This window comes from Caretta caretta, chromosome 14 (assembly GCF_965140235.1).
Source record: "Caretta caretta isolate rCarCar2 chromosome 14, rCarCar1.hap1, whole genome shotgun sequence".
Classification (NCBI taxonomy): domain Eukaryota; kingdom Metazoa; phylum Chordata; order Testudines; family Cheloniidae; genus Caretta; species Caretta caretta.
Window position 1 is genome coordinate 113,966 of NC_134219.1, and position 25,986 is coordinate 139,951.

At 44.2% G+C, this 25,986-nt stretch overlaps 2 protein-coding genes across 3 annotated transcripts in view; one reads left to right on the forward strand and one right to left on the reverse strand.

The window, feature by feature from the left end:
- Positions 1–25,986, forward strand: part of CSNK1D (casein kinase 1 delta) — a 103,960-nt gene that overhangs the window by 76,577 nt on the left and 1,397 nt on the right. The window lies entirely within an intron of this gene.
- Positions 996–25,986, reverse strand: part of SLC16A3 (solute carrier family 16 member 3) — a 44,663-nt gene continuing 19,672 nt past the window's right edge. For both annotated transcript variants that reach the window (XM_048817230.2, XM_048817231.2), the window contains exons 2-5: positions 14,371–14,613; positions 11,203–11,346; positions 10,048–10,815; positions 996–6,224 (exon numbers count right to left, since the gene is read on the reverse strand). In XM_048817230.2, coding sequence (XP_048673187.1) covers positions 5,938–6,224; positions 10,048–10,815; positions 11,203–11,346; positions 14,371–14,593 — 1,422 coding nt within the window. In that variant the 5' untranslated portion in view covers positions 14,594–14,613 and the 3' untranslated portion in view covers positions 996–5,937. The remainder of the gene's footprint in view (positions 6,225–10,047; positions 10,816–11,202; positions 11,347–14,370; positions 14,614–25,986) is intronic.

Here is a 25,986-nt window from a genome sequence, read left to right on the forward strand (position 1 = left end):
TCAGTTTCCCTTTTGGATAATCTAAAGGTCTCTATGCCAGCATGTCCTCAAGTTTATCAACATAATGAAAGATTGCAAAAGTCCATAACCAAAAGTTCCACAACATAATCAAATCTCCTCCCAGTGCATGTAGTCTTTTCTAGTCCATCAACAGAGAACGTACCAAATGCCAGTGTCTTCCACCATGCCTGGACTCTTACTCAGTCTGCCTCTATCCCTCTGCCAAGACTGCTGCCCTGAGCCCTTCCTTCTGGAATACAATGCTGCTCTTCCCAACAGGAGCTCATGCAGCCTCTCTGCTAGGCACCTCCTATTATTCCTCTCGGGCACAGCTCACCACCAAGGACATGCTCCCCCTGCCTTCAACCCTCTCCCGCCCTCGGCTCCAGGTCTCCAGCCTGGAGCCAGCAGGAATCTCCTGCGGCTCCACCTGTCTTTAGTCCTCCCACCCTGGCTCTCTTGCTTTGCTGCCCTTTCCCAGGAACCATCTCTCTGTGATCACTCTGATCTCCTGTTCTGTCTCCTCTGAGTCAGTTTGTGGTCTCCTGACTGACTCTCCAGGCCTCTTACAGCTTCCTGCTGCTGTCCTGCTCTTTTAATTGGCCCAGATATGGAGTACCTAGAGTGGAACAGGAGAACCGAGTCCAGTTTCCTTGAAGGGACCAGCTACTCTGAAAGAACTGCCATATTCTATACTAGCTCCAGGTTCCAAATGGTCTTAAGGTGTAGTCCCATCTAACGTGCATTCTGTCATTAAATTGGAAGGTGACAAAGATCTGGACCACTGTGCTGAGGTCCCCATTTCCAAAATAAAACGTTGTTACCTAGTAGTTAAGTGCAGATGAGGACAAGCATTCTATTCCTATGATGCTATAGGCAGTATCCAGCAGCAAATGAACAGCCAACAGGCCCCATAAGTTGTAAACCTGAGTATCAAAGAAACTCCTCACTCAAGGTAGCTAATTTTCCATAGCTTATTTTCTGACACCATAACATTGACAACAGAATAAATATTTATTCACTACATTTGCAACAGTTGACTATAAAAGCATAAAACAAATATAAATATAAATCCACACATCTTACATTAAAGTGCATTTACTAAAAAGCAGGGACAAAAAGTGATCTTACTTGCGTGAAACTGACATGCATGCTCCCCTCCCAACACAAATAAAACAGACACAAAAATTCTGCACTTACAATTTTTGTAGCGTACAAGAGCTTTGTTCTTCTGGAAACCCTCCATCACCACAGCCTGGCCTTAAACTAAAGCTGCTTTTTGGGAAATAAAAAGGCATATGCTTGAGTGCGATGGAGGTTTGTTTCTTTTAGAAAGAATTCACATACACTCTACAAGAGTGGGATGGTTTTGTTTGTTGCTTCGATAGGGTTTAATATATATTAACATTACTGACAGTTAGGATTTTCCAGTCCTAGATGCTAGACATCCCTCATTCTCAGCTCTAGGAGAGCTGGCTAATTTACTAGCAGCTAATGTTGATTCTGTTGCTACAGTATTTATAAGAAGGAAAAACAAGGCTCCTGCTCACTATTTTAAAGGACTGTTGCATTATTTAAAGATGTTTGGTTCAATTAGTTTTCTTGTATTGCCTCCAAGTGGATACATTATGTTATGTTTTTATTTAGAACTAGAATTAAAAGTAATTAATACTTGCTGTTGCATAGGAGGTGGCAATGCAGCCTTGGTAACTCCTCACTTCACCTTGAAAAATATAGAATGTAACTGGCCGCTGCTCCTCCACTTTACTTTGGGTTTGCATAGGTTAGGTTTGTGTGCACATGCACACACACAAACCTATATAGATACACTGTATTTCTTGCATAAGGAAATAATTGAAGGGCCCAAGATCAAGACAAAATCCAATCTAAAATATTTAACCGTAATCTCTATTGTAAACAATATACAGAAGATACAAAGGTGAAAAAAAACCTTAAATTATAATGTACTGTATATTGTACACCAAAAGAGCAAGTTTTTTTTTCTATTCCTCATTATTTTCAAAGAAAGCAATGTAAACTCCTCTACTTCTACAATATTGCACTTAGATTTTGCATCTGTATATTCAGACGGTTTTCCCCCATAAACCAGTTAAATATGTTCCCAAACCATAGAGCCAGAGAAATTATAATTGTTCAAATATTTTGGGATGCAAAAAAGAAGTATTGGTTTCTCTGAAATTTGTGAGTTAAAAAAATATATTATTTTTCAAAGTATAAGATGTGCTAGTCTGCAAGACCCTGTCTCCTATGCCCTTAAGATTTGCTAATCATGGAATGTTATAAAAATACATTGTGAATATATGGTGGGCTACTGAATTCAATCACATAAAGGTTACATAAGTTGACCACATTGAGGTCTTGTGCTACTATTGAGGCACTGTGCCCCCCCAGTGAAGTAGTTAAGGGCTACACCTCATGTTCCAACTTTAAAAAGTTGGACCTATAGCATGTGGAAGTTAAAACAGAAGTAGCATTTCAGAGTAAGTGTTTTTATAAAGAGATTTATTGTCAATTTATAGTAAATATAATACTGGGTTAGTTTTTCAAGATGTAATGGCTCTAAGGGAACATTTTCCCCTTTCCCATGTCTTGACAAAGCCCTGGCTGGGTTGATTTAGTGGGTGTTGGTCCTGCTTTGAGCAGGGGATTGAACTAGACCTCCTAAGGTCTCTTCCAACCCTAATATTCTGTGATTCTCAACCAGGGATACATGTGCCCCTGAGGGTCCACAGAGGTCTAGATATTTGCCTAGTTTTACAACAGACTACATAAAAAGCACTAGCGAAGTCAGAACAAACTAAAATTTCATACAGACAATGACATGTTTATACTGGGCAATATACTATACACCAAAATGTAAGTAAAATATTTATATTCCAATTGCTTTATTTTACAATTATATGGTAAAAATGAGACCGTAACCAGTTTTTCAGTAATAGTGTACGGTGACAGTTTTGTATTTTTATGTCTGATTTTGTAAGCAAGTAGTTTTTAAGTGAAGGGTAACTTGGGGGTATGCGAGACAAATCAGATGCGTGAAAGGGGTACAATAGTCTGGAAAGGTTGAGAGTCACTGATCTAGGTTGTCCTCCTGTATAGCTTGACAAAGCCCTGGCTGGGATGATTTATTTGGGGATTGGTCCTGCTTTGAGCAGGGGGTTGGACTGGATGACCTCCTGAGGTCCCTTCCAACTCTGATATTCTACGATAGCAAAGGCCACCACCACCACCCAGCAACTGCCCACTAAACGCAGCTGAAATGAGACACAAAAGTGTTACAACCCACAAGAGACTAGACTTGTGTGCATATGGGCACATACTCTGCAGCTTCTCTTTTCCCCAACACTATTTTCATAATATATTTGAAGGATTCTCTTTATTCATATTAAAAAAAAAGTGTTCTGCATAAGGCTATGATTTAGACATGGGTATCTTTAGTACAAATCATGGACAGTTCACAGGCAATAAAGAAAAATTTACAGCCCATGACCTGTTCATGACTTATACACATGACTAAATCTTGGGGAGCAGGCACTGCTAGAAGGAGAGCTCGGGGGGGGGGGCGGGGGGCGGCTGCTGCTGCTGGGGGGGGGGTGGAGACGGGGACCCAGGGGGAGGACCCGCTGTGGGGAGGTGTCTCAGGGGGCTGTTGCTCAGTGTTCTGACAGTGGCTGCTTCACTGCTCACATGGTCCCCAGGGCCAGCTGCACTGGCTGCTGCTCAGGTGGTCCCCAGGGCCAGCTGCCCGGGGCAGTCCAAGCAGTGGCTGGCCCTAGGACCACCTGAGTGCCTGGTTGTGGAGCTGTTTCAGCAGTGGCTGGTGTGGCTGTCTCCAGGGCTACCTGAGCAGCAGACCCTGGAGCTAACTGCTTGAGCAGCCCTAGGGCGAGCCACACTGGCCACTGCAGAAGTCACAGGGGTCATGGAAAAATCACAGATTCCATTACTTCTATGACCAACACAGAACGTTGCTTCTTTGTTTAATAACAGCTGAAACACTAGAGGCCACTGTCCAAAACACTGACCTGTATGGTAAGAATAGCTAAGAGGAAGCTATGCCATGTGGTCTGAGGAGTTTCCTGGGACTTTTATAGCAAATGCAGGGTCTAGGGCATTGATTGGTGGAACTGTGTGTGTGTGTCTATTTGGGGTGTTTTTGGCGCAAGAGGAGCACACACCAAACAGCAGGTCCCAGGGCAAAAAAGCCAAGGACAGAGACAGAACAAGCTCTGGGAGTGTGGTATTCAGAAAAGCTAAGGCCAAGTTTACACTGTAGTAACTATATCAACATAGCTATGGTGCGCCAGCCATGCTGGCATAACCCTATAGCATAGCTACAGTGACAAAAAGTCCCCCTCTCTCCACTATAGGAGCACCACCTCCCTGAGCAACCATAGCTAGACTGACAGAAGAACTGTTTTGTCAACCTAGATGCTTCTATAGTAGGAGGTTAGGCTGGCATAACTATGTTGCTCAGGGAAGTGGATATCTTCCCACCTCCCAAAGTGACATAGCCATGTCGACCTAAATTTTAAGAGTAGACCAGGCCAGAGAGAGAGAGCGCTTTTGGGCTAAGTGATTGGAAATGTGGCTTAGACTTGTAAGCAGGGACATTGTCTCTTATTGTTTGAGTCCTGCTTCATTTAAGGAAACAGGACTTTGTACATTCTTTGTAAATAAAAGATTGCATCAAGTGAACCACCTGACTCCATCACCAATTTTGGCTCTGAATTGAAATAACCTGCTAGACTCCAAATTTTTAATTGAACCAATCAGGTCAAAAAGGGGTGTAATTCAGGCATAGGGCCAAATCCTGCTCACCTTACTTATTCAATTAGTTCTATTAAAGTCAGTGAGACTATATACAGGGATGATATCAGATAGATTTTTCCCCTAACAGCATTACAGAATGAAAAGAGTAACTCAGGGAGTTACTCTTAATTAATTTTTAGTGCTCTGCTTCTTCACATACCCTAAATACTAGTAAAGTCAGCATATTGCTGTACAAAAGTGAGGAGTCAATCTCATGCTGACATCTAATAGCACAGGACGTAACAGCTGCTAAAGTTGTCAGACTTTTCAACCAATTTCAGAAGCAGATGCCTGCATGTGTCAGCACAATAGTTACAGCAGTGCACATAGGCTTACCTTGTTTTCTTTACAGCCTATGTAAGGATTAATACTGCTTGTTTCATTTTCTTTAGGTGCTATTTAGGAATAGCAGTTATGTGATTTGTTAAGAACAGGGTCTCTGAGTGCCTTTCAGTGTACAGTATTTATAATAAAAATCCCAATTAATAAAATTGAGTTTAGCTAAAATTCAGAAATACTTTGTTTTAAGTAAATGTAATAGATATTATTCTTATTATCCAACTTAGATTAGGGCTGAGCCAAAGGAAAAAAAAAATCTAAAAAACAGTAAAAGTAAGATGTTTCAAAAACCTACTGGAGACCAATAAGTTCCTGAGAATTCCCCCCCCCACCCCGCCCCATATCACATTCTTTCTCCTTGAGAAAGAACACAGAAAGGGAAGTTACATTTAATTGCACCACAAAAACACAATTAATTTCACCCCACTGAATGAAAATGTTCATATAATTCCTCTCTAATACAAAATATATTTCCTTCCAAGTGAGAATTTTCTGGTGATGCATAGCAGGATTTCTACATGTGGTTACAAAGGCTGCTTAGTTTACTTAAAATGTTATACAAGCAGAGCTCCACATCTCACTGATAAATCCAGTTTTAGGTGAAAAGAATTCCTAACAAAGCTTCCAAACAGTGATTTGATTAGCTGATTGGCCCCCAGTTGGTCAAGCAGATGGCCCAGCCCTAAACTAGTTCAGTTTCTAAAATAAATAGTGTTGAAATTCTTTCACTCTTCCCTAAATGCTTTGCCACTCATCCTGTGTCACTCACACACACGTTTCTGGGTTAGTTACAACTTCCCCATTTTTTTCAGGTTCATCTTTCAGAAATTGTTCTACTTCAATAGAGTCCACCTTGGCATCTTCAGGTGTTTTGTCTTCGGATTTGTTTAACTCTTCTCTTTCTGCTGCCTCCTCTTTTGTTTGTGGCTCTTCTGATTTTTTCTTAACACAGAAGAAGTTTCCTAAAGCCAGCACAAGGGCTGAAGTAACAACTTCAACTCCAGCAATAATAAAAACAAACATATACCTGCCTGTTGCATCCAAGAGTTTGCCTGAAAGACAAAATTCACAGGTAATTAACAAAAAATGCTTCTCTTATAATGAAGTTAATGAGATTAGTTTTGTTTAAAAAAAGAAATTTCCAAAGGATTCTTGAAGTGAAAAATCTTACAGGAATACTGGCATTTTGAGGTAAGATTTGCAAAAGTGCCTACAATTTGGGAACATAGGCCCTACAGAAAGTCTGTTCCCAAATCATTTAGGTGCTTATGAAAAATTTACCCTTGAAGTCCAATTAATTTTTAAAATGAGTCAAAATATTGTCACATACATTATGTGCCCTTGGGTTCCTGGCTAATATCGGTCATTTTACAGTTGCACTTTCCTGTTTTTTAAAATGTTTCTTCCCCTCCCCAGTTTTGTGTCAAAGACCCACATTAACAAAAGGGGATAACTGCCAAGCTAACTATGGCGTGAGGTGGGGTGAGGGTGTGTGAAACTGACTGTATACAATGTGCTGTCAAATGGACAAGGTAAGCAAATTGGAAAAAAAAATAGCCAATTTCTTTCAATTCTATTAATCTTACATAAGAGTTTATAACAAAAGACCAAAAAAAAAAAAGTGATTTATAAAGGATCTGATTTTGCATCCTTGCCTTCACCATGCATCTCTGTTTGCACATGAAATTTTCCAGGCCCATTGTTTACATTTAGAAATTTATGTACCTGATTGCACTTGTGAATCACAGAACTGGAAGGGACCGCCAGAGGTCCTCTAATCCTGTCCCCTGCACTCAAGGCAGGACTAAATATTCTAGACAACCCCTGACAGGTGTTTGTCCAACCTGCTCTTAAAAATTCCCAATGACGGAGATTCCACAGCCTCCCTTGGCAATTTATTCCAGTGCTTAACCACAGTTAGGAAGCTTTTCCTAATATCCAACCTAAACCGTCCTTGCTGCAATTTAAGCCCATTGCTTCTTGTCCTATCCTCAGAGGTTAAGAACAATTTTTTCTTCCTCCTCCTCGTAACCACCTTTTATGTACTTGAAAACTGTTATGTCCCCTCTCAGCCTTCTCTTCTCCAGACTAAACAAACCCAATTTTTTTCCCCCAGTCTTCCCTCATAGGTCATGTTTTCTAGACCTTTAATCGTTTTTGTTGCTCTTCTCTGGACTTTCTCCAATTTGTCCACATCCTTCCTGAAATGTGGCATCCAGAACTGGACACAATACTCCAGTTGAGGCCTAATCAGCGCGGAGTAGAGTAGAAGAATTACTTCTCGTGTCTTGCTTACTACACTCCAGTATGACATTTGCTTTTTTTTTGCAACAGCATTAGTTTGAGATCCACTGAGTTTGAGATTTAGTTTGAGATCCACTATGACCCCCAGATCCCTTTCTGCAGGACTCTTCCAAGGCAGTCATTTCCCATTTTGTGTGTGTGCAACTGATTGTTCCTTCCTAAGTGGAGTACTTTGTATTTGTCCCTACTGAATTTCATCCTATTTACATCAGACCATTTCTCCAGATCATTTTGAATTTTAAACCTATCGTCCAATGCACTTGAAACCCCTCCCAGCTTGATATTGGCCGCAAACTTTAAGTGTACTCTCTATGCCATTGTCTAAATCATTGCTGAAGATATTGAACAGAACCAGACCCAGAACTGATCCCTGCGGGACCCCACTCATTATGTCCTTCCAGCATGACTGTGAACCACTGATAAGTACTCTCCGGGAACGATTTTCCCACCAGTTATGCACCCACCTTACAGTAGCTACATCTAGGTTATATTTCCCTAGTTTGTTTATGAGAAGGTCATGCAAGACAGTATCAAAAGCCTTACTAAAGTCAAGCTATACCATGTCTACCACTTCCCCATCCACAAGGCTTGTTACCCTGTCAAAGAAAGCTATCAGGTTGGTTTGACATGATTTGTTCTTGACAAATCCGTGCTGTTATTTATCAATTTATCATCTAGGTGTTTGCAAACTGATTGCTTAATTATCTGCTCTATTATCTTTCTGGGTACAAACTTAAGGACAACCCGGAGAATTACAGACCAGTCAGCTTATTTCCCTTTTTATAGATTGGCACTATATTTCCAGTCTTCTGGAATGTTTCCCGTCTTCCATGACTTTTCAAAGATAATTGCTAATGGCTCAGATATCTCCTAAGTTAGCTCCTTGAGTATTCTAGGATGCATTTCATCAGGTCCTGGTGATTTGAAGACATCTAACTTGTTTCAGTAATCATAATCTCATACATCCGTGTGTCAGAAGCTGTTCCTACAATTATGTGGCTCCAATATGTAGGCACAAACAGGGAGAACACTGGCTTTTAAAAATATGCTTCAAAAATTTGTAGATGCTTGTGTTTTTATAGTAAATGCATTTTTAAGGCATTTAACAGAAATAACTTTTGTTGTCATCAAACATAAATATACTTTTTGGGAGAGTATTTTAACACTTTTTCAGCTTATAGAATAGGGTTTAGGAATGCTCTCATTATGTCAACTTTAAAATCTACTGAATTGCTTAAAATGTCCTGAAACTTGCAAAGCAACACACACAAAACAATCATAATAAGCTGGGATAGAGCTGACCATGACACAAGGCAACTATTGATAACTTTCAAAATAAACTATTTGCATGGGCAAATAAAGACTGTACTACTTATTCCTGCCTCTTTTCACTCCTGATAGCATTTTCCCTTCCACCCAGGTGCTGCATTTCATATGCATTTAGATTGCACTTTCACTTAGTAAGCAGAATCTGGAGCACAGAACTGACTCACAATTCAGCTTCTTAATTCAATTAAATTCAGGTGGACTCAGGGTAGGAGTATTATTGAAGTGGTGACTGGGCCCTCAGCTGCTTGGAAAGGTTTTCTGGTTTTACGAGAGACTAAATTAAAGAATAGATACTCTTTCTTCTCCACTCCCCCAAAACAAAAACAAAAACACCTTACAAATAAAATAATTGTAGAGTGAGGTTATGTTGCATGAAGTCACCACCATATTTTTTTTTCAAAAATTAATATGTCACGGTCACTTAATTTGCAGGACTGTGCAGAGCATTCTGCATAGGCTTGCAAAGGAGTCGGGGGGTGGGGGGAGAAGAGAGAAGAAGAGATGGATGGAGGACATTAGACATAAAAGGATAATGCAACGTGGGGCTGGAGTACCTTCCCCAAACAGAGCACCTTCATGGGGAGAATCTTTGAATCTGACTCAGTTTTGGCCTCAACAACATTCTGTGACATTGAGTTCCACTGTCTAATTAAGTGTTATGTGAAAAAATAAGTTTTCTTTGATCAGTTTTGAATTTTCCACTTCTCACTTCCTTTTAATTTCTCTTTGTTCTTGTATGATGAGATAGGGAGAACAGAAGCTCTCAATCTACCTTCTCTATGTAATTCATTATTTTATATACTTTTACCACATCAGCTCTTATTGTCTCCTTTCTGAGGGAACAATCCCAATTTTTTCAATCCCTCTTTATGAGAGTTTTTTTCATGACATCAATTATTCACCTCATGTAGTTTTCCTCCTCCTTCAAATCCCCTATGGGGAGGTAGAACTGTTCTATTAGGTTTTTAAGTAGGGAGAGAGATTTCAGAGATGGACCTGAACAAACCCCCAAAACCAAACGGTTCTGAACTTTAGAGAAAGTTGTGAACTTTCTGGCTTAGGCCCATCTCTGATTCTAATAGCAATAAGTCATGTGATTATATGCATCATTAAATCAATGGTGTTTACTTCTTGGGTGACTGATGTTACTTGGCTTTCTATTTCTTGCCTCACAACACATAAAGTAGGCACCACTGGTTGACCACCACAAATGGTGTTAACTCAATTGAATGGAATATTTACCTGCTGATGGTGGACCAATTAGAACAGCTACAGCTTCAGCCAGAAGCACCAAGCCAATGGCACTGGAAAACTTCTGAGTACCAACAATAGCCATGAGAACTTCAAACTGAAGAGCGCCTACCATTCCATAGGAAATGCCAAAGAAAATGCAGAAGACTGCCAAGCCACCATAATTGTTAGACATGGAACCCAGGAGATCTGTAAAACCATTAAAAATCATAGCAAAACTAAAGAGATAGACACAGCGTGGTCTGACCCATTTCAGACCAGCTACCACTCCACAAATAGGCCGGGCAAAGATATCAACGAATCCAAGAATGCTCAGAAGAAAAGCTGATTTGGTGTCTGGATATCCCAAATCCTTGGCATAGCTCACCACAAAGACTGGAGGCACAAAGAGGCCCAGCACCATGATGGAGGCAGCCAGAGTGTAGATTAAAAAACCACCATCTTTAAAGACACTGAAATCCAGAAGCTTTTTCTTGGTTTTCTTCTCAGTAAGTTCTTTAGCAGCTTCAGATTTCTTAGGAGGCTCCAAAGGCCTCATTAATGCCCCACAAACACAGCAATTGAGCAGCATTCCGCCCAGTATAAGGAATCCCCCTCGCCAGCCATACTCATGTTGCAGTATTTGCCCCAGAGGAGAGAGGGTACAAAGAAACACAGGACTTCCAGCAGCAGCAAGCCCATTAGCTAAAGGGCGTCGTTTGTCAAAGTAGCGATTTAACATGATGAGCGATGGCTGGAAGTTGAGTGCCAGACCCAAACCTGAAACAGAGAGCACACACAAGTCAGGCCTCAGCTACAGTGTCTATATAAAAATCTCTACAGTTACAACATTCTTTGATTCACGAATACGGACAGAAAAAGGTCAGGCTTTTCCTAAGTCAACTGGAAGAACGATTCCAGAATGATCAAAAACCATTAAAAATGTTCCATCATAATATTAGTTCTGCACGCAATGGCTAACACAACAGAAGGGTTAACATTTGTTAGAACTAATCTGACTAGTTCCTTCCAGGTTGAATTAGGCTTTTCAAAGAAGCCTATTTTTGGGGATCTAATGCTTTAGGTGTTTGCCATGGATACCAGTGCGGATATTGGAATTGGAGATGGAACTAACTTGCATATTGTCAGTCACCCACACTTACTTACCTGTAATGACACCTGCAGTGAGATAGAGCTGAATGATGTTGGTACAGAAAGAAGCGGTCACCATCCCAAGCGAAGCAAAGAGCCCTCCAACCAGCATGACTGGACGACAGCCAAACCAATTGACACACACGCTACACAGGGGACCTGAGCAAGGGGAATGAGAATATGCTTGATACAGTAACCAGAACAATCATAACATTCATAAACCAGTCAGAGAACACTTCAATCTCTCTGGTCACGCGATTACAGACATGAAAGTTGTGATATTACAACAAAAAAACTTCAAATCCAGACTCCAGCGAGAAACTGTTGAATTGGAATTCATTTGCAAATTTGATACAATTAACTTAGGCTTGAATAGAGACTGGGAGTAGCTAAGTCATTATGCAAGGTAACCTATTTCCCCTTGTTTTTTCCTACCCTCCCCCCCAGACGTTCTTGTTAAACCCTGGATTTGTGCTGGAAATGGCCCACCTTGATTATCATACACATTGTAAGGAGAGTGATCACTTTAGATAAGCTATTAGCAGCAGGAGAGTGGGGTGGGAGGAGGTATTTTTTCATGCTTTGTGTGTATATAAAAAGATCTTCTACACTTTCCACAATATGCATCCGATGAAGTGAGCTGTAGCTCACGAAAGCTTATGCTCAAATAAATTGGTTAGTGTCTAAGGTGCCACAAGTACTCCTTTTCTTTTTTCAGAACAATCCAATTTCTCTATTGATTTGGGGGACTAACTTGAAGGGGAAAGGAGTCCAGGAGAGCTGGCTGTATTTCAAGGAATCCCTGTTGAGGTTACAGGGACAAACCATCCCGATGAGTCGAAAGAATAGTAAATATGGCAGGCGACCAGCTTAGCTTAATGGTGAAATCCTAGTGGATCTTAAACATAAAAAAGAGGCTTACAAGAAGTGGAAGGTTGGACATATGACCAGGGAAGAGTATAAAAATATTGCTCGGGCATGTAGGAATGATATCAGGAGGGCCAAATCGCACCTAGAGCTGCAGCTAGCCAGAGATGTCAAGAGTAACAAGAAGGGTTTCTTCAGGTATGTTGGCAACAAGAAGAAAGCCAAGGAAAGTGTGGGCCCCTTACTGAATGAGGGAGGCAACCTAGTGACAGAGGATGTGGAAAAAGCTAATGTACTCAATGCTTTTTTTGCCTCTGTTTTCACTAACAAGGTCAGCTCCCAGACTGCTGTGCTGGGCATCGCAAAATGGGGAAGAGATGGCCAGCCCTCTGTGGAGATAGAGGTGGTTAGGGACTATTTAGAAAAGCTGGACGTGCACAAGTCCATGGGGCCGGACGAGTTGCATCCGAGAGTGCTGAAGGAATTGGCGGCTGTGATTGCAGAGCCATTGGCCATTATCTTTGAAAACTCGTGGCGAACGGGGGAAGTCCCGGATGACTGGAAAAAGGCTAATGTAGTGCCAATCTTTAAAAAAGGGAAGAAGAAGGAGGATCCTGGGAACTAGAGGCCAGTCAGCCTCACCTCAGTCCCTGGAAAAATCATGGAGCAGGTCCTCAAAGAATCAATCCTGAAGCACTTGCATGAGAGGAAAGTGATCAGGAACAGCCAGCATGGATTCACCAAGGGAAGGTCATGCCTGACTAATCTAATCGCCTTTTATGATGAGACTACTGGTTCTGTGGATGAAGGGAAAGCAGTGGATGTATTGTTTCTTGACTTTAGCAAAGCTTTTGACACGGTCTCCCACAGTATTCTTGTCAGCAAGTTAAGGAAGTATGGGCTGGAAGAATGCACTATAAGGTGGGTAGAAAGCTGGCTAGATTGTCGGGCTCAACGGGTAGTTATCAATGGCTCCATGTCTAGTTGGCAGCCGGTATCAAGTGGAGTGCCCCAAGGGTCAGTCCTGGGGCCGGTTTTGTTCAATATCTTCATAAATGATCTGGAGGATGGTGTGGATTGCACTCTCAGCAAATTTGTGGATGATACTAAACTGGGAGGAGTGGTAGATACGCTGGAGGGGAGGGATAGGATACAGAAGGACCTAGACAAATTGGAGGATTGGGCCAAAAGAAATCTGATGAGGTTCAATAAGGATAAGTGCAGGGTCCTGCAATTAGGACGGAAGAACCCAATGCAGAGCTACAGACTAGGGACCGAATGGCTAGGCAGCAGTTCTGCGGAAAAGGACCTAGGGGTGACAGTGGACGAGAAGCTGGATATGAGTCAGCAGTGTGCCTTTGTTGCCAAGAAGGCCAATGGCATTTTGGGATGTATAAGTAGGGGCATAGCGAGCAGATCGAGGGACGTGATCGTTCCCCTCTATTCGACATTGGTGAGGCCTCATCTGGAGTACTGTGTCCAGTTTTGGGCCCCACACTTCAAGAAGGATGTGGATAAATTGGAGAGAGTCCAGCGAAGGGCAACAAAAATGATTAGGGGTCTGGAACACATGAGTTATGAGGAGAGGCTGAGGGAGCTGGGATTGTTTAGCCTGCAGAAGAGAAGAATGAGGGGGGATTTGATAGCTGCTTTCAACTACCTGAAAGGGGGTTCCAAAGAGGATGGCTCTAGACTGTTCTCAATGGTAGCAGATGACAGAACGAGGAGTAATGGTCTCAAGCTGCAGTGGGGGAGGTTTAGATTGGATATTAGGAAAAACTTTTTCACTAAGAGGGTGGTGAAACACTGGAATGCGTTACCTAGGGAGGTGGTAGAATCTCCTTCCTTAGAGGTTTTTAAGGTCAGGCTTGACAAAGCCCTGGCTGGGATGATTTAACTGGGAATTGGTCCTGCTTCGAGCAGGGGGTTGGACTAGATGACCTTCTGGGGTCCCTTCCAACCCTGATATTCTATGATTTAATCTATAGATTTGCATTTCTTCCCATGCTTAGGGAAGAAATGCAAATCTATAGATTAAATCAATAGAGATATGCATGCTTAGCACTTTGCAGCTTCAGAGTGCTGTGCAACTATCTTCTTCTACTGAGGAGGATGAAAAGGAAGTTACATTATAGACATGGATGGATATACCCAGGGAACTGACAATTCATATGTTGCCCCATAATTAATTTTTTTCAGAATGCTTGTTTTGCATGCAGATTAACTGTGGGCACTTAAGATTCACATTGGGAAGCAAACAGACAAATAAGACCTTTCCTTCTAGACTACACGGTTTTAAAAATAGATACTATTTACCTGTTCCATAAAGCATAGCCAGTAGAATGGAGGAGATCCATGCTGTGTCACTGTATCCAACACCAAACTCCCGGATAAGCTCTTTAAAGAAGACACTAACGGCCTTTGGAAAGGCATAGGAAAATCCAGTGATGACAAAGCCTCCAAAGAGAACGGCCCAGCCCCAACCCCCGTCAGGGGCTTTGACACCAGATGGAGCATCATCAACTACCACAACTCCCATAGTGAGACTCAATGGGTTGCCTAAGAAATAATAAAAATACAGTTACTAGAATCCATAGATACATATTGGAATGATAATCCACTCAAGTTCATTCCACAGGAAGGAGCTGTTGTACATGCAGACACTTGAAACAGGTGAGAACATTTTAAGTATAGTGGCTGAAGACTTGGGAACAGAAAATCTGTAGCCATTGCACAGAAATGTAATTAGCTGGTAGAATTTTAAGTGGCTGTACATTATAGATCACCTGAATTTAAAATAGAGAGGATTTCAGCCAAACCAATCATTTTATAGAAGAAAAACCTGAGAAATTGCAGCATTGCTTGGTTTCTCTTTACATATCATAAAGATGTTAGGCCCACTTGCTATACAGGAAACTCAGCTTTCCTTATGCTGTGAGGACTGTTTGTCAATGACCTTATAAGACCTTAAAAGCAATGAGGAGTCTGGTGGCACCTTAAAGGCTAACAGATTTATTTGGACATAAGCTTTTGTGGGTAAAAAAAACCCCACTTCTTCTAGTCTTTAAGGTGCCACTGGACTCCTCGTTGTTTTTGTGGATACAGACTAACACGGCTACCCCTCTGATACTTACAAGACCTTGATGCTCGTGAGGAAGGGTGGTTCAGTGCTTAGGGCTATAGCCTAGTATTTGGGAGACCAGGGTTAAAGCCTCTGCTCTGCCACAGGCTTCCTGTGTGATCTTGGACAAGTCACTGTGCCTCACTTCCCCATCTGTAAAATGGGCATACTAGTACCTCACATGGATGTTGTTAGGGTAAATGCTTTATAAAGCTTTTGAGGCACTCAGATACAATAGTAATGGGTGGGGCGGCAGATAAATACAAATAGATTAGATAGACTGACCGACCTATAGTGATGACACACCTGCAGGCAATTTTCAAAGAAAAAACAGTTTTAAATCATAGCAACCGTGATTCTGCAATAGGATTGTCTGTATGGATATTGCACTATTTTGGACTCTGGTCACAACTGGGAGCAGTGGTTCCTACCTCTAGTGACCCATGTACATAATAAACCAGACAACGTAAGTAACCATTTAAAAAGAAACAATATAGATTAAAAAGGATCAAGAACTGAGGGGCAAGAACAAAGGAAGAAACTGCCCCCACACACTCACCCCCCTTAGGTTGTGGGCCTGAGAAAGAGTGACAGGATGAACAGTGATACTGTCAACTGTGACAGAGAAGCATGGAGAGATTGAAAGGAGAGAGGGCCTGTGGGTTAGGTACTAGGCTGACACTCAGGAGCTCTGGATTCAGTTCTTGATTCTGCCAGACCTTGGGCAGGTCACTTAGGGTATGTCTACACTACGGAATAAGGTCGAATTTATAGAAGTCGGTTTTTTAGAAATCGGTTTTATATATTCGAGTGTGTGTGTCCCCACAGAAAATGCTCTAAGTGCATTAACTTGGCGGAGCGCTTCCACAGTACCGAGGCTAGAGTCGACTTCTGGAGCGTTGCACTGTGGGTAGCTATCCCACAGTTCCCGCAGTCTCCGCTGCCCATTGGAATTCTGGGTTGAGATCCCAATGCCTGATGGGGCTAAAACATTGTCGCGGGTGGTTCTGGGTACATATCGTCAGGCCCCCGTTCCCTCCCTCCCTCCGTGAAAGCAAGGGCAGACAATCATTTCGCGCCTTTTTTCCTGAGTTACCTGTGCAGACGCCATACCACTGCAAGCATGGAGCCCGCTGAGGTAACCGTCACCCTATGTCTCCTGGGTGCTGGCAGACGCGGTACGGCTTTGCTGCACAGTAGCAGCAACCCATTGCCTTCTGGCAGCAGACGGTGCAATACGATTGGTAGTTGTCCTCGTCGTGTCCAAGGAGCGCCTGGGCAGACATGGGCGCAGGGACTAAATTTGGAGTGACTTGACCAGGTCATTCTCTTTAGTCCTGCAGTCAGTCCTATTGAACCGTCTTATGGTGAGCGGGCAGGCGATACGGACTGCTAGCAGTCATACTGTACCATCTTCTGCCAGGCAGGCAAGAGATGGGGATGGCTAGCAGTCGTACTGTACCATCTTCTGCCGAGCAGCCATGAGATGTGGATAGCATGCAGTCCTTCTGCACCGTCTGCTGCCAGCCAAAGATGTAAAAGATAGATGGAGTGGGTCAAAACAAGAAATAGACCAGATTTGTTTTGTACTCATTTGCCTCCTCCCCTGTCTAGGGGACTCATTCCTCTAGGTCACACTGCAGTCACTCACAGAGAAGGTGCAGCGAGGTAAATCTAGCCATGTATCAATCAGAGGCCAGGCTAACCTCCTTGTTCCAATAAGAACGATAACTTAGGTGCACCATTTCTTATTGGAACCCTCCGTGAAGTCCTGCCTGAAATACTCCTTGATGTACAGGCACCCCCTTTGTTGATTTTAGCTCCCTGAAGCCAACCCTGTAAGCCGTGTCGTCAGTCGCCCCTCCCTCCGTCAGAGCAACGGCAGACAATCGTTCCGCGCCTTTTTTTCTGTGCGGACGCCATACCAAGGCAAGCATGGAGGCCGCTCAGCTCACTTTGGCAATTAGGAGCACATTAAACACCACACGCATTATCCAGCAGTATATGCAGCACCAGAACCTGGCAAAGCGATACCGGGCGAGGAGGCGACGTCAGCGCGGTCACGTGAGTGATCAGGACATGGACACAGATTTCTCTGAAAGCATGGGCCCTGCCAATGCATGCATCATGGTGCTAATGGGGCAGGTTCATGCTGTGGAACGCCGATTCTGGGCTCGGGAAACAAGCACAGACTGGTGGGACCGCATAGTGTTGCAGGTCTGGGACGATTCCCAGTGGCTGCGAAACTTTCGCATGCGTAAGGGCACTTTCATGGAACTTTGTGACTTGCTTTCCCCTGCCCTGAGGCGCATGAATACCAAGATGAGAGCAGCCCTCACACTTGAGAAGCGAGTGGCGATAGCCCTGTGGAAGCTTGCAACGCCAGACAGCTACCGGTCAGTTGGGAATCAATTTGGAGTGGGCAAATCTACTGTGGGGGCTGCTGTGATGCAAGTAGCCCACGCAATCAAAGATCTGCTGATATCAAGGGTAGTGACCCTGGGAAATGTGCAGGTCATAGTGGATGGCTTTGCTGCAATGGGATTCCCTAACTGTGGTGGGGCTATAGACGGAACCCATATCCCTATCTTGGCACCGGAGCACCAAGCCGCCGAGTACATAAACCGCAAGGGGTACTTTTCGATAGTGCTGCAAGCTCTGGTGGATCACAAGGGACGTTTCACCAACATTAACGTGGGATGGCCGGGAAAGGTGCATGATGCTTGCATCTTCAGGAACTCTGGTCTGTTTCAAAAGCTGCAGGAAGGGACTTTATTCCCAGACCAGAAAATAACTGTTGGGGATGTTGAAATGCCTATATGTATCCTTGGGGACCCAGCCTACCCCTTAATGCCATGGCTCATGAAGCCGTACACAGGCAGCCTGGACAGTAGTCAGGAGCTGTTCAACTACAGGCTGAGCAAGTGCAGAATGGTGGTAGAATGTGCATTTGGACGTTTAAAGGCACGCTGGCGCAGTTTACTGACTCGCTTAGACCTCAGCGAAACCAATATTCCCACTGTTATTACTGCTTGCTGTGTGCTCCACAATATCTGTGAGAGTAAGGGGGAGACGTTTATGGCGGGGTGGGAGGTTGAGGCAAATCGCCTGGCTGCTGGTTACGCGCAGCCAGACACCAGGGCGGTTAGAAGAGCACAGGAGGGCGCGGTACGCATCAGAGAAGCTTTGAAAACCAGTTTCATGACTGGCCAGGCTACGGTGTGAAAGTTCTGTTTGTTTCTCCTTGATGAAACCCCCCACCCCTTGGTTCACTCTACTTCCCTGTAAGCTAACCACCCGCCCCTCCTCCCTTCAATCACCGCTTGCACAGGCAATAAAGTCATTGTTGCTTCACATTCATGCATTCTTTATTCATTCATCACACAAATAGGGGGATGACTACCAAGGTAGCCCAGGAGGGGTGGTGGAGGAGAGAAGGAAAATGCCACACAGCACTTTAAGCACAGCACTTTAAAAGTTTACAACTTTAAAATTTATTGAATGACAGCCTTCTTTTTTTTGGGCAATCCTCTGTGGTGGAGTGGCTGGTTGGCCGGAGGCCCCCCCACCGCGTTCTTGGGCGTCTGGGTGTGGAGGCTATGGAACTTGGGGAGGAGGGCGGTTGGTTACAGAGGGGCAGCAGTGGCAGTCTGTGCTCGAGCTGCCTTTGCTGCAGCTCAACCATACACTGGAGCATACTGGTTTGGTCCTGCAGCAGCCTCAGCATTGAATCCTGCCTCCTCTCATCACGCTGCCGCCACATTTGAGCTTCAGCCCTGTCTTCAGCCCGCCACTTACTCTCTTCAGCCCGCCACCTCTCCTCCCGGTCATTTTGTGCTTTCCTGCACTCTGACATTATTTGCCTCCACGCATTCGTCTGTGCTCTGTCAGTGTGGGAGGACAGCATGAGCTCGGAGAACATTTCATCGCGAGTGCGTTTTTTTTTCTTTCTAAGATTCATTAGCCTCTGGGAAGGAGAAGATCCTGTGATCATTGAAACACATGCAGCTGGTGGAGAAAAAAAAAAAAGGGACAGCGGTATTTAAAAAGACATTTTATAAAACAGTGGCTACAGTCTTTCAGGGTAAACCTTGCTGTTAACATTACATACATAGCACATGTGCTTTCGTTACAAGGTCGCATTTTGCCTCCTCCCACCGCGTGACTACCCCCTCAACCTTCCCCCCTCCCTGTGGCTAACAGCGGGGAACATTTCTGTTTAGCCACAGGCAAACAGCCCAGCAGGGATGGGCTCCTCTGAGTGTCCCCTGAAGAAAAGCACTATTTCAGCCAGGTGACCATGAATTATATCTCACTCTCCTGAGGATAACACAGAGAGATAAAGAACGGATGTTGTTTGAACGCCAGCAAACATACACTGCAATGCTTTGTTCTACAATGATTCCCGAGTATGTGTTACTGGCCTGGAGTGGTAAAGTGTCCTACCATGAAGGACGCAATAAGGCTGCCCTCCCCAGAAACCTTTTGCAAAGGCTTTAGGACTACATCTAGGAGAACCGCAAATGCCAGGGCAAAGTAATCCTTTCACATGCTTGCTTTTAAACCATGTATAGTATTTTAAAAGGTACACTCACCAGAGGTCCCTTCTCCGCCTGCTGGGTCCAGAAGGCAGCCTTGGGTGGGTTCGGGGGGTACTGGCTCCAGGTCTAGGGTGAGAAACAGTTCCTGGCTGTCGGGAAAACCGGTTTCTCCGCTTGCTTGCTGTGAGCTATCTACAACCTCCTCCTCATCATCATCATCTTCTTCGTCCCCAAAACCTGCTTCTGTATTGCCTCCATCTCCATTGAAGGAGTCAAACAACACGGCTGGGGTAGTGGTGGCTGAACCCCCTAAAATGGCATGCAGCTCATCATAGAAGCGGCATGTTTGGGGCTCTGACCCAGAGCGGCTGTTCGCCTCTCTGGTTTTCTGGTAGGCTTGCCTCAGCTCCTTCAGTTTCATGCGGCACTGCTTCGGGTCCCTGTTATGGCCTCTGTCCTTCATGCCCTGGGAGATTTTGACAAAGGTTTTGGCATTTCGAAAACTGGAACGGAGTTCTGATAGCACGGATTCCTCTCCCCAAACAGCGATCAGATCCCGTACCTCCTGTTCGGTCCATGCTGGAGCTCTTTTGCAATTCTGGGACTCCATCATGGTCACCTGTGCTGATGAGCTCTGCATGGTCACCTGCAGCTTGCCACGCTGGCCAAACAGGAAATGAGATTCAAAAGTTCGCGGTTCTTTTCCTGTCTACCTGGCCAGTGCATCTGAGTTGAGAGTGCTGTCCAGAGCGGTCACAATGGAGCACTCTGGGATAGCTCCCGGAGGCCAATACCATCGAATTGTGTCCACAGTACCCCAAATTCGAGCCGGCAACGTCGATTTAAGCGCTAATCCACTTGTCAGGGGTGGAGTAAGGAAATCGATTTAAAAGAGCACTTTAAGTCGAAATAAAGGGCTTCATTGTGTGGACGGGTGCAGGTTTACATCAATTTAACGCTGCTAAATTCGACCTAAAGTCCTAGTGTAGACCAGGGCTGAGAGACTTGAGGCACAGAGTGTTTATCTGTAAAGTGCAGATGATAATACTGTAGCCAACCAGGCCTTGGAGTGGTCAGGCCTAGTGGTTGAAATGAGCATTTTCCCTGCTGGTTACAGCTGGATCCAGGGTGAGTAGAGTCCAGGAATGAGCCAAGGGTCAGTGTTACAGGCATAGAAGCCAAATGTCAGAGCCGGAAGGTCAACCAGAAGCATAAGCCAGAGACAGAGCTGGGGATTGAAACCAGAAGTCAGAAGCGGAAGGGAATAGGGACTGGAACAGGGACTAGTAGCAAGTTGAAGCTGGATTGGAAGCAGGTTGGAGCAGGGCTGGAACAAACACAAGTGCAGCTGCAGGCATAGTACACACTGAACAAGCTGCTGATCTTTATTTGTGTCACATCAGCTTCATCATGCAAGGCTATGACATCCACTTGCTTCAGTCATTTTTAGCTAAGGTTTTTTTTGTTCTTTATTATATCCTTTCACTCAGGCTAGTATCCTTAAGGACATGCAGTGTGGCTTTTTTCGTACTATTCCATTTCCCGGACAGTCTCACTAATCCCTTTAGGAAAAAATCAAACTGCAGAAGCAGAACATTGTGCAACACTATCAGAACCCACAGTATTTCAGGACTAAAGTACAACCATTGTAAGTGAAGGACACTTAATAAAGCAGGGATCTCAAACTCAAGTCACCATGAGGGCCACCTGAGGACTAGTACGTTGGCCCAAGGGCTGCATCACTGAAACCTTTTCATACAACGATACAAAAGTATAGTAAAAATAAATAAATAATATAGTATGCTATTAAAAGTCAATGTATTAACTTTTAAAAAAGTGTAATGAGAAGCGGGATTTTAATAAACTATAAAATACTCAGTACTGCACTTCACTCAAATGACAAAACACGCATTTACTTTTAGAATTACTTCGGTTAAAGGCCACCCCCTGCCCCACCCCCACTCCACCCCTTCCATGAGGCCCTGCCTCTTCCCAGCCCCCATTCCAACCCCTTCCCCAAAGTCCCTGCCCCAACTCTGCCCCCTCCCTGCCCCTATTCCAATCCCTGCCCCGGCCCCACCTCTTCTCCGCCTCCTCCCCTGAGCACTCCATGTCCCTGCTCCTCCCCACTCCCTCCCGGAAAGTCCTAAGCACCACCAAACAGCTGTTTGGCAGCAGGAAGTACTGGGAGGTAGGCGGAGGAGCAGCGCACTCGGGGGGAGGGGAGCCTGGCTGCTAGTGGAGTTGGCACCTATGGTGGGCCACAGGAAATAACTCCACAGGCCGTGTGTTTGAGACCCCTGTAATAAAAGTTTGCCTAGTGATGCTGTCTCCCTCCTTAGTTATGGTTGTGATGAGGAATTTTGCTTAAATAGGAAAAAAACAAATAGATAATTCAGTCCCTCTGCCCATACTCTGCAGAATTCTACCCTCCTCCCTCATACATTGGGTTTAATCACTGGAAAGGGGGACAGACTTTTTGTGGGAGCCTCTTGCTAGAATACTTGTGGTACCTCAGTGGTTCATTAAATTAATTAGAATGCATTAGTGCCCATTTAAGGTTTGTTTTGGTTTTGGTTTTTTTTGGTCACAAATAGATTTCCATTCAGGTGAACTGTCAGAATCCCCACTGTCAAGGGGAAGTCCCTCTAAAACTATATTTATCTTATTATATGGTATTATTGCATTATATGGACCTGCTTGGGGTAAGTGGCATACGATCTTACATAATATTGGGCACAAGTGCTCAAAATATGGCATGAGGGCCTAACAAAATAAGTTATGCCAGCAAATTATCCTGAAGACACAATAACCCTCTTAACTCAAAATTTGTCATAATTTTAATGTTAAATGTCAGATAAGCTACAATGTATACTATCAGCATCATTGCACTTCACAAAATTCAAGATAACAAAGCTAAAGATGGAAACTAGCTCAGCCTGAGGAAGCGTTCAGACTCCTGCATTTAGTATCATGCTAAAACAATACATTGAAACTTTCTAGCCCTAAATAGCTTTCCCATAGAAGGAGTTTTGTGTGTGTGTGTGTGGTGTCACAGGGCAAGTTATTCTTTTAAAGGCAGGCATAGGTCCAGCCCATCCTATTCTGACTCTTTAAGGACATGCAGTATAGCTGTACCTGTGTTAGTCGCAGTATATTAGAGAGACGAGGTGGGTGAGGTAACATCTTTTACTGGCCCCTGGTTTCTTTAAGGACAGGCATTCTGGGACTTGTAGTTGCATGAAGAGTCATATGACAGAAGTCTATAAAAAAGGGAAGGGGAGGGTAGGAAAGGAAAAGGAAAGAGGGGCAGGGCTATTATGCTCCACTCAGCATGAGGGAGACCCAAGTAAGAAACCCATAGAAGGGAGCTGATGGAGAAGGCTCTTGAGGAAACCTATCTGGAAGAAGATTGAGGAAAGGGTTGGGGAGGAGGCCTAGAAGGATGGCAAGCAAGTGCTTTGGAGATAAGTGAAGCAGGAATTATTTTTTGGGTGGAGTGGACAGCAGCTACAGAGAGCCTAAAATAGAGGGAGGGTTGCCAACCGACATGATTTTATTGAGAGTCATGTGATAGCTAGTGTTTTTCTTAAAGCCACAGTTCTGGGAATCAAATGAATGTCAGAATCTCAACTTCTAATTTCAAAAAGTAAGTTTATAGCTTTCATAATTGCAGAGAGAAGCTTGAAAACAAAAAGCTTAACAGCTCAAAACCCAGAAGGCAAATAAAACCCAACTTTAAAAAAAATCTCTCTCTTGATTTTGGGGCCTAATGTATGATTTTTGAAAGCTATAGATTATACACCATACAGAAGAGGTGTGGAAATGCCTCCAGCCATGGTAGAGCATGGTGGAGCTTAAAAAGAGGAAGCCTTAGACCAGAGGGAAAGACCGAATGAAGTAGTGTTACACTCCAGGAAAATGGAGAAGATAAGGCCCCACCCCCAAAGGGAGTTCTGTGACTAAATGAATATACTGGGTGGAAAACAGATTTATATTTGTTCAGACTTTTGCTACCCCAGGAGGGGTGGCCTACTTATTTGGACATATCACCCAAAAAAAAAAAATCGCCAACCCACCAAATCACCCTACCATGCAAAGGACATCTGAAGTGGTGAAGGAATCTGCATGCCAGAGAGATAAGATTCCCATTACTAAGCAATACTTCTGTTCTCTTATGAAATATCAGACAGTGATTTTTGATGCATTATGTACTTGGCTCACCATGCCTTATTCCTGATAAATGCACTTCAAAACCAGAGTGTGTTGACATAGCTATCTTTTTGGTGCAGATTTGCTGTCTAGACAGCTGCATGCTGAATACATGATCATTCTTAGTCTGAAATGAGTGTCCTTTCTATGACATTTAGACTAGCACTCTGCTACTTAGAAGAAAGAGTTTCACATTCACGTTCCAGAAATAAATCTGGCAGTGATCATCACTGATCTATTTCACAGGTCTGTTCTTTAAGGGAAAAGCTAGCACCACGGGTTTTTTTTGTTCTCTCCCCCCCCCATTCCTTTTTTGGAAGTTCAATTGCAACAAATACTTGGTGTTCAGGAAGTTGTGGATCTAGAACCTAAAACCAGAATACAACCAACAGGCTGTGAAGCATAAAACCCCAAGAAAGTAAATGTACTTTAAAACATGGAGGCCAATATTTTTAAAGGTACAGTATGTGCTTCCTCAGTACCTTTTGAATGTTTAGTCACTTCTATTTAGAAAATAAGGGCCTGATCCTGCAAACAAACACTTAAACTAAAACGTAAACCCAGTAGTACAAATTCAGCACATTTATCTTACACACTTAACTTTGAAATTTTGGAATGGAATTTCCACCTGGAATATAAACTGAAAAATTAAATCATTTGCGGAAGAAAGAAAACAAAATGCCTTGTAGTGAGAGGCTTAAAGGATTCAATCAGTTTATTTTATCAGAAAAAGATTGATACATTACTTGATAACAGCGAATAAGTACCTGCATGGGTAATAAAGGGCTCTCTAATCTAGAAGAGAAAGGCAGAACAAGGCATTAAATATAACCACACACTGAGAAATCAGTATATCTCGTGTCCAAAAAAGTTCCTGAGATACTAGTATACCAAAGATGTATGTCACTCAGGGGCATGCACAATGGGGGGCAAGCAGGGGCACACTCCCTCCCCCCCCCTCACAATAATCAGTGGGGGCCCAGAACTCCTCCAGGGGAGAGCCAGCACCTCCAGCCCAGAGCCCCTTCAAAAGCAATGAAATTTAAATTCCGGTGCATGCCCAGCTTCCTAACTGGGGTACATATAGTCTCTTCACTCATGTTGACTTTACTGAGAATTAATTTTGCACAACAAGTTAAAATTCATTAATGTATTTAAACTTGTTGGTTTAATACATTTTGCTACATAAAACTATACACCATTTTGTTGCAGTAAATATGTTGCCATTCATTTATTTTGTCATAAGATTAGGTGATTTGGAATATTTCATTCATCATACAGGTTTTTACCAAAATATTCTTCTTGACCAAATAGCCAAAGTTGGATTGTATTTCCAGTACATCCGCTAGATCGGGGTGGGCAAACTTTTTGGCCTGAGGGCCACATCGGGGTTGTGAAACTGTACGGCGAGCCGGATAGGGAAGACTGTGCCTCCCCAAACAGCCTGGGCCCCACCCCCATCCACCGCCTCCCACTTCCTACCCCTGACTGCCCCCCTCAGAACCTCAGACCCATCCAACCCCCCCCCCTGCTCCTTGTCCCCTAACTCCCTCCCCCCCCCGGGACCCCCTGCCCCTAACTCCCTCCCCCCCCCAGGTCCCCACCTCTTATCCAATCACCCCTGCTCCTTGTCCCCTGACCCCTATCCACACCCGCACCCCCTGACAGGCCCCCCGGGACTCCCAGGCCTATCCAACCGCTCCCTGTCCCCTGACAGGCTGCCTGAGACTCCCACACGTATCCAACAGCCCCTGACTGCTCCCCCCAGAACCTCCACCCCATCCAACTGCTGCCTGCTCCCTGTTCTTTGACTGCCCCCTGGAACTCCCTGCCCCTTAATCCAACCCCCCCACTCCCTGCCCCCTTACCATTCCACTCAGAGTGGCAGGACTGGCAGCTGCACTGCCCAACCGGAGCCTGCCATGCTGCCCGGCAGGAGCTCACAGCCTGGCCGCCCAGAGCGCTGGCGGCATGGAGAGCTGAGGCTGCGGGGGAGGAGAGACAGCAGGGGAGGGGCCAGGGCCTAGCCTCCCCAGCCGGGAGCTCAAGGGCTGGGCA